The sequence below is a fragment of the Salvelinus sp. IW2-2015 genome, linkage group LG35, assembly GCF_002910315.2.
Source record: "Salvelinus sp. IW2-2015 linkage group LG35, ASM291031v2, whole genome shotgun sequence".
NCBI classification, from domain to species: domain Eukaryota; kingdom Metazoa; phylum Chordata; class Actinopteri; order Salmoniformes; family Salmonidae; genus Salvelinus; species Salvelinus sp. IW2-2015.
Window position 1 is genome coordinate 276,143 of NC_036874.1, and position 9,314 is coordinate 285,456.

Below are 9,314 nucleotides of genomic sequence, written 5' to 3' on the forward strand. Positions count from 1 at the left end.
CGCAGAATATGACACCACTTTTACATGAAGACACTAAAAGGTGAAATTCTGACAGCGCAAATAGATGATCGATCAAAAAGACCGTATTACCTCAAATAGTCAGCATGGCACTTATTTCAAGTATGATGAAAATAAGAGCCGCACAGTCTTGGAATGCTACAAATCTATGATTTGATCACTGTACCTTCACTGCTGCTACTGTAAGTATTTGGGAGTAGCATGGCCTCTTCAGACATAGCACACTTTTTGGCATGGCAAATGGGGCCCTACGTGTCAACAATTGCACTGAAATAAGTACTACAAGTTCAATAGTACTCTGGTCAGAATAAGACATGCTATATTTCATTACATCAGCTTCAAAAGGATCTGAACAAATAAGTTAACAATAGAAAACAGATTCTTGTATGCGGATGGCAACAACCTCCCTACATAGTCAGCGCTCCACATACAACCAAATCTTAACCTTGCCATGAATGTCTGAATCTTAGGGAGATGGTTGAGTGATGACTTCTCCAAAATTTCCCACCGCTGCTCTTCCCACGACAAAATTAAGCCCTTCCCCCCAGAGCACCCCCCATCCCCTTGACCCCAGAATTCCCCTCATCGCCTGGGCCAGCCGCCCCCCCCGACCGTCGAGTCGTCTGAACTGTAGGAGATGCGGTAAGCTAGCAGGTTGTTCTTCTTCAGGAGCCTGCACCCTAGTCTAGGCGTCTCCTCGGCCAGGGCGACGTAGAGGCAGGCCGTCGCGTAATCCAGAGCTATATCCTTGACGGGTCAAACTCGCCACCTCCCCCACCTTCTCCGGGGCACCAGCAAGCATCTCAGCGATGGGCGTGTCGGACGGCAGTCGTTGCGTCTACGCTCGAATGGAAGCTGGTAAGCCTAGACATTTCTTCAGCCTGGCTGGTAGGTTCAGCAGTGATCTCTTTGTAGCGAAAAAGACCCCTGCGAGCGTCTTGACTAGAGGAGGGAGGAGATGGAGGGAGGTGGGGATGTGATTAGTGCCTAGCTTCAAGGAAGGAACGGAAAGAAGCAATTTCCAAGAGCATTGGAACATGGCAGTGAGTAACATGGCTGCCATTGTCCCTCACTCTCTGCTCTCCTGGTGATCGAAGACGCGCCTCCTCTTTTGCTCCTGGGTCCACGCTGGCTCTAATGCGCCTCTATGCATCAGTCCTCGACTGAACATCGATTTCCTCTCGTTCATCTAGTCGCATCTCGTTCCAGGAATCTTCGGTCGTCCCCAGAGAGGGACAGGGAATCTAAACGACAAACAATGACCTGCAGAATTAGATAGATGGTAGACTAGAGGTGTAGACTAAGGTGCTAGACTAGAGCTGATAGAGTATGATAGGGTGCTAGACTAGAGTGATAGAGGTGCGTAGACTAGAGGTGATAGACTAGAGTGATAGACTAGAGTGAAGACTAGAGGTGATAGTAGGTTGCTAGACTAGAGGTGTGATTACAGAGTGATATAGAGGTGCTAGACTAGAGGTGATCTAGAGGTCTAGACATAGAGGTTTGATAGAGGTGCTAAACTAGAGGTGATAGACTAGAGGTGATAGAGGTGATAGAGAGCTGATAGGATAGAGCTGATAGAGGCTGACTAGAGGTGATAAGGTATAGAGGTGCTAGATAGAGTGATCTAGACTAGAGGTGATAGAGGTGCTAGAGGTGATAGATTAGAGCTCGTGATAGAGGTGCACGACTAGAGGTGACTAGAGGTGCTAGGACTTAGAGGTGATAGACTAGAGGTGATAGAGGTGCTAGACTAGAGCTGTAGATCTAGAGGTGAACTAGAAGGTGCTAGACTAGAGCTGATGACTAGAGGTGAGTATAGGTGATAGCGTGATAGATCTAACTAAGACAGGTGATAGAGGTGCTAGACATTCTCTCTCCCCTTCCAGTGTTCTGTCAGAAAGCTTCCAGGTTCTGAAACAAAGGAAGTTAGCTAGCTGACTAACCACTGGTGTTGTGTCTGCACCAGAACAACAGAATAAGCAGATACTCTTTGCTTTGGAAGGAGGATGGGGACAGTTTTGGGGACAGTTCTACTGTGAGGCTAAGCTGTTGTACCACAAATACATCACTTTTTTTGTTGCACCAGAATATATTCTGTCACTGTAAAGTGCCACTGTAGCATACAGTTGTGAGATGTGTAATTTGACTGAAGTGTGGTGTAGTGTAACATCACGTACCCTTTGTACTGTGCTACGAAGATTTGTTTTTACTATAATAGTAGTATGATTTACTGTGCTATTTCACCATCAGTTGAGATTTGTGCTTTCTTTTTTCAGTCCTTTACTGCAATACTTTGTTTGCTTGGGAATAATTTATTACAATTAGATTGCATACTATTAGGTTTCTCTCTTTTGTGTTCCAATAAGCTCAGTGATTTCCACAAAAGGGACAAAATACAAATGTTGATTTTTATTTGAACATCTCTATGTAAATCAATATCAATCACCAGTTCCCCATTACAATTGCATGTGAAATTAACTCTTGTTGGTCAGTTGTTTAGACAGAGCTGTTGTTGAACTTAATAATAATGTTAAAAAAACAATAGCAGTAGTATTGGCGATGGTGTAATATAGTGGTATATTGTGTGTTTATTATACTGAAACTGGTACAAGGAATTGCTGAGACCCCAGGTTGTCTGAGTTTGTGAAAGGGTACCTCTCATTTTAAACTTCATGTCTTACTTATTCACAACACAAACTCTCCCAGGGACGGGTATCAGTGTGTACAACTGCTGAAATCATGTTATGTTYCAAAACCTTTTATACGGGTCAGAGATGTCATTTTTACTTTAAGGAACCAATCATTTACTGAAAGGTACAACCTGTATCATTTAAGATACCGGTATCTGTGTGCAGCATTTCAAAAATGTTTAATATTGTATTTCTCTTCAAGAATAATGAGGAGTAGCCTGTAATTCAAAAACTGATAATGTTTGGTTGATTATACAAATTGTATGGACTGTAAAAATAGAAATGCCATTAAAGCATTTGATTTCTTAAAAAATCATGATTTGACTTATGTTTCTCTCTGAGTGTGTAGAAAGGGAGATGCTAGAGGAAAAACATATGCAGTGGCCCTGGGTCAAACTCCTTTCTGTTGTAATCACAGATCTGAGAGGTTGTTTCTGAAATCAATAAAGGGATATCTAGCTTTCATGTATCCAATGCCAAATATAATGTCCAATGTAAGAACTTCTTGTTTGGTGCTAGAGCAAAGAGAACATACTGTATTTACGTGTTGCAGGTTGAATAACAGGCCCAAAGGGGGCGCTAAAGGTAAAAGGTGTAGATCAACTTCCGGTGTCACGGGGTGCCTGGGAGACGAAACGCAAAAAGCGGGCATACCGAACATATCCCGTATTTTCTCCTTGGATACATTTAATTGCAAAACATATATATTGGGACGATTTCAAACACCGTTACAACATCAACAGGACAGACGGCATAACATTGGATGTGCAATTGTACCAGCATATCCGTATTCACTCGATTTGCTAACTAATTAGCATTAGCTCGCTACCACGACTCCTTCAAGAACAGGCCCCAGCCTGGACTTTGCTTTAGCTATCTAACTAGCTAGCACAAGATAACGCGTTCTTAGTGTAAACTAGAACCACATCTTTATAACTCACTTGGAGCTGTTCATGTTGATGTGTGGTTCATTTTGATATTTCTAAACCGTTGCATTGGTGTTGTGTAGCTAGTTAGCATTTACTAAGTGTTGTGCACTTTTTTCGCAAGCTAGCGACCGCGCCGCATTCCCGTCCATTTTACAGTCACAACTAACTAGCTAGCTAGGGCTAGCAAATAAGAAACGGCGATGTCGGATTTCGACGAATTCGAGAGACAACTGTCTGAAAACAAACAAGGTAAGCTAGCTAGTTAATCACTTATGTTTTATAACCAAATTCTAAACCAGCTAATTAGCAATCGCATATCATCACAACACACAAGCGCGAGCTGGATAACTARCTGGTAGTAACGTTGGCTGCTAGAGTCCACACTGTCGCAGCTGTCGTTCCAGGCACATTCGTGTGGTTATAACTAGCTAACCCATTGTTTAAAAGTAACGTTTTTTTATGTCACTAACCGGTCCTGTTTTGAACCAGCTGACGTTTTCCAGCTCTGTATATGTTGAAGTTGCCAGTTAAAATATTAATYCATGAAAAGTTAACATCTCTTGGCCAAACAGTAGCTATATCCTATGAAAGTAAACACGTAACGGTGTCCATCCTCTTGCCCCCTGTACCACCATCTTCTCTCCTCCCCATCTCTATGGTCCTCTGTAGCTCAGTTGGTAGAGCATGGCGCTTGCAACGCCAGGATAGTGCGCTCGATTCCCGGGAACACCCGTACGTAAAATGTATGCAAGCATGACTGTAAGTCGCTTTGGATAAAAGCGTCTGCTTAATGCCATAACTATATTATTTTAACTCAACCGTTTTCTCTCCTCCCCCTCTGTTTTCTTTCCTCCCTTTCTGTTTTCTTTCCTCCCACCCTCCCTCTTCCTATTGTTTCACCGTTCCTTCCCTTTGATTTCCCTTCCTCCAGCGGAGAAGGACAAGGAGAACCGCCACCACCGTCGCTCCCCCTCTCGCAGCCGCAGCAGAGAGAGGAAGAGGAGGAGCAGAGACAAGGACAGACGCAGCAGGGATCGCCGTGGAGACAGCAAGGAGCGCAGACCGAGACGCAGGTAACTACAGCATTGTCTTACTGCAAGCTCTCAGGTGTGTAAGAGACCTAGTTACGTGCAGGTACTACGTACTGGTTAGAGTAGGGCTATCTACACACCTGATGAGTGAACAGTATCAGGACACTTGGAAAATAAGCAACCCAGGCAACACTGACTTTACCTGAAATAGAAAGCTCTCACAAGCATATTGTTGCACAACATTATTCCTCTGTCTGAGGTAGCCCACCTATTGTCCTGACAGTGAGATGCAAGTTTGTGGAGGAAGACTCACATCTAACAGTGTTCACACACACGTTGAACATTCTACACCTGGTCCCTGAAGTTGTTTTAGGATGCATTTGTTTTAGTGGAAAGAGCCATAGCGTACACTTACCAGACCTCGGTGTTCTGTACAAGATTCCAAATCGGTCCCTATCCCTAGGCCCTACTAGTAAATCAAATCAAATGTTATTTGTCACATACACATGGTTAGCAGATGTTAATGCGAGTGTAGCGAAATGCTTGTGCTTCTAGTTACGACAATGCAGTAATAACAAACGAGTAATCTAACCTAACAATTCCACAAATACTACCTTATACACACAACCTTATACACACAAGTAGTAGATCTGAAAGGAGTGGATGTGGTGAGCGCTCCAGCAGAAGACCATATTGCTTATGCCTATCCAATCCTTTAGGATCTATGTTCATACAAACAGTGGCTTGGGGCTAATTTCSAATTGCACTCTAGTTCCACTTCCTGCAGTGGAACTACCTGTGACCAGGGTTGGAGTGAAATGAAATGTGAACTCCTTCCAATGTCATTTCAGCTCACCATCCCAACAACAACCCCAAGAGATTGCTGTAAGGTAATACAGCAAACTAACACAGAGCTTGTTTCTGCATTATTACAATATCACTCCAGTCACTCTAGCAAGTGATCTTTCCTCTGATTGTGTACTATCCACTCATGTTTACAACAGCGTATTATATCCTGTGTATACCATTGTGTGGGAAGGTTTTGGTAAGGGGTTTCTATGGAGAGCGAGAAATGAAACTGTAGGGTCAACTCTGTAATAATGGGTTACATTTGTAGGGCTTGTGACATCCACTGTAAATGTCATTTAAAAGTAGTATGTCATTTGAAATCACTTGTATTTGTAAAAGGTATAATAATTTATAACATGGATTCAGAAGTGTAAACCTGGTGTTTGTCATAGATGGGTTAAAGAGAAGCTGTAGGTTTCTCTAAAGGCCTGTTTCTCTAAAGGCCTGAAGGACTTTATAGTACTTGACTCACAGGACATCACAAGTAATTACTTCTATTTGTCTTTTTACTTCATCTGTTTCCCCCTGCTCTCCTCTGTTGGTCTTTCTGTCCTCACTTCTCCTGTCCTATTTTCTCTCCATCAGTCGTTCCCCGCACCGTGAAACGAAGAAGAAGAACAAAGTGAAGAAGTACTGGGACGTCCCTCCTCCTGGCTTTGAACACATCAGTGTGATGCAGTACAAAGCCATGCAGGGTAAGAGAGGAGGCCTCACTTCATCATCCTCTTCCTCTCTCCCTTGTTCTCTCTCCTCTATTTTCATCTACTCTATTCAACTCTTTGACCCTCGTTTGGCCTCATATTTAACTGWGTTCTTTCTAATACTGTCTTGTTCTGGAAGCTGTATGAATGTTGTGTTTTAAACATGTGACTTCTCCTCAAGCTGCGGGTCAGATCCCAGCCACGGCCCTGCTGCCCACCATGACCCCAGACGGCCTGGCCGTGACCCCCACTCCTGTCCCTGTGGTGGGAAGCCAGATGACCAGACAGGCCCGTCGGCTCTACGTGGGGAACATCCCCTTCGGCATCACAGAGGTCAGTTAGCTTCTGGATGGATGTAGGGACAGAGATCAGAGAGAGGTAGTAGGTAAAAGTTGATACAGGTTAACAGGGCAGTACAGGGCACTACATTTAACTTGTGTATGTGCCTAAATATGTAGCTGTGCGWCCTGGAATTTTTATTTAGGAGAACCAGTGTGYCTAGAAAAATTAAGGAATCTAGCTTTTATTTCCTCATATGTTTYATTGTGCTCCTAAATTTCTTTGTTTGCGCCTACATTTTTGACGTGCTCCTCATAAAACAAGTTCAKCGTAGAGCCTTGACAGTTTAAGGATAGGGGCCGGGCCACCTGATTCTGTCAACTAGTATTTCAAGCTCGGGGATCAGAGAGTGCATAATAAATACTGTTGTTGGAGTGAGTATTTTCCAGAGTATTGCCTCACTGTCTCTCCCTCTCCCTGTGTAGGAGTCCATGATGGATTTCTTCAACGCTCAGATGCGTCTGGGCGGTCTCACTCAGGCTCCAGGGAACCCCGTCCTCGCTGTTCAGATCAACCAGGACAAGAACTTTGCCTTCCTCGAGGTGGGTCTCAACACCCACTTCACTATACTCAATACTGGAGAAGAAATGTGACCTTCCTCAATAGTCCAAAAGGACCCCTTTTCCTTTTATCTGAGCTTTATGAAATCATCTGACAGGTGAAAGTTAACCCTCTACCTTTCTCAAACCTGGTCTGTGTTTGTTGTCCCAAAGTTCCGCTCAGTGGATGAGACAACCCAGGCCATGGCGTTCGACGGCATCATCTTCCAGGGACAGAGTCTGAAGATCCGCCGTCCCCATGACTACCAGCCCCTGCCCGGCATGAGCGAGAACCCCAGCGTCTACGTGCCTGGTCTGTCTCTGTCTGAACGTGTCTGGCTGGCTGCTTCACTCTCTATTTAGTCCATCTTTAAACCCTTCTTAGTCTGGCCTATTTGAACTATTTACCCGTCTCTATTAGAGGTCGACCGACCATGATTTTTCAACGCCGATACCGATTATTGGATGACCAAAGAAAGCCGATGCCGATTTTTATATATATATGTATGTGTGTGTATGTAATATGTATGTGTATATATGAGTGTATACATATATACATGTGTATGTGTATATACAGTGGGGCAAAAAAGTATTTAGTCAGCCACCAATTGTGCAAGTTCTCCCACTTAAAAAGATGAGAGGCCTGTAATTTTCATCATAGGTACACTTCAACTATGACAGACAAAATGAGGGGGGGAAATCCAGAAAATCACATTGTGCAAATTATGGTGGAAAATAGGTATTTGCACAATTGGTGGCTGACTAAATACTTTTTTGCCCCACTGTGTGTGTGTGTGTATATATATATATATATATGTCAAATATCAAGTCATAGACTTAATTATAATATAATAAACACAGAAATACGAGCCTTTGGTCATTAATATGGTCAAATCCGGAAACTATCATTTCGGAAAATAAAACRTTCAGTGAAATACGGAACCATTCCATATTTTATCGAACGGGTGGCAACCCTAGATCTAAATATTGCTGTTACATTGCACAACCTTCRATGTTATGTCATAACTATGTAAAATTCTGGTAAATTAGTTCACAACGAGCCAGGCGGCCCAAAATGTTGCATATGCCCTGACATGTATAGTTAACTAGTGATTATTTGAAGATTGTTTTTTTATAAAAAAAAGTTTAATGCTAGCTAGCAACTCACCGTGGCTCCTTGCTGCACTCATGCAACAGGTTGTCAGCCTGCCGTCCAAAAATACAGATTGTTATGAAAACTTGAAATCTGCCGACCTCTAGTCTGTAGGTTCAGACTGGATTTAGGCTGTTTATATCAATGTTTGGTTGACTTTTTAAATAACTTGTCTCTCCTTCTCTGTCTGTGTAGGCGTGGTGTCCACAGTGGTGCCTGACTCAGCCCACAAGCTGTTCATCGGGGGCCTGCCCAACTACCTGAATGATGACCAGGTCAGTGAGCTAACCTTAACCAGCTTAGCCTTCTAACCAGGTCACCTGGAGCCACATACTGGGGTGTGCTGGCTGGCTGGCTGCTCACCTCCCGTGACGTCCCAGTCTGGCCCAGTGAAAACCTCCTGTTTCCTCACATGCGTAGTCAATGCTGGACGCGGTTAGCAGTGTACTGAAGTAACACTGTTGATGGAAGCCAGATAGCTTGAAAGAGCACCAATAGTCTGAGATGTGTTCAACAATGTCACCTCTCCTCATCTGACTGTTTTCCCCTGTCCCTCCCATCTTTTCCCCTCTGATCTCTATGGTAATCTCACCCCTTCCCTCTCTGTGTTCTCCAGGTGAAGGAGCTCCTGACATCGTTTGGGCCTCTCAAGGCCTTTAACTTGGTCAAGGATAGTGCCACAGGTTTGTCTAAGGGTTATGCGTTCTGTGAGTATGTAGACGTCAACCTGAACGACCAGATCACCATGGAGAATCAGGTAGCTAACCACCCCCTTCATATTTACTTCTTCACACACCATGTCATGGTTTTGGATTTGTTCCAGGGTTTTTAAAATATCTTCACATTTTTAATTACTTGCATATCAATAAAAATGTAAATTTAATGTTATGAAAGGGAAACTATATTGCTCTTGAGATATTATTAAAATGTATTATGTGTTTCATATATAACACTTTAGCCCCCACAGCAAGAGACACAACTCTTGAGAAAATGATTTCATATATTTACACTCCCAATATTTCAGGGTAATCTGTTATGATTGAACTGAATTGCAGTAAAAAT

The 9,314-nt window shown here is 43.3% G+C and overlaps 1 protein-coding gene across 4 annotated transcripts; it reads left to right on the forward strand.

The window, feature by feature from the left end:
* Positions 1 to 3,297: 3,297 nt before the first annotated feature.
* LOC111958885 (splicing factor U2AF 65 kDa subunit) lies at positions 3,298 to 9,313 on the forward strand. Of its 4 annotated transcripts, XM_023980204.2 has the most exons (10): positions 3,298 to 3,889; positions 4,310 to 4,372; positions 4,572 to 4,713; positions 5,523 to 5,561; positions 6,106 to 6,215; positions 6,403 to 6,554; positions 6,986 to 7,102; positions 7,274 to 7,412; positions 8,448 to 8,527; positions 8,869 to 9,313. In XM_023980204.2, exons 1-10 carry the CDS (start codon positions 3,841 to 3,843, stop codon positions 9,082 to 9,084), a joined length of 1,107 nt encoding a protein of 368 aa, XP_023835972.2. In that variant the 5' UTR covers positions 3,298 to 3,840; the 3' UTR covers positions 9,085 to 9,313. The 4 variants fall into 4 exon arrangements, with proteins under 4 accessions (XP_023835972.2, XP_070293453.1, XP_070293454.1 ...); XM_070437352.1 differs by lacking the exon at positions 5,523 to 5,561; XM_070437353.1 differs by lacking the exon at positions 4,310 to 4,372.
* Position 9,314: the final 1 nt, after the last annotated feature.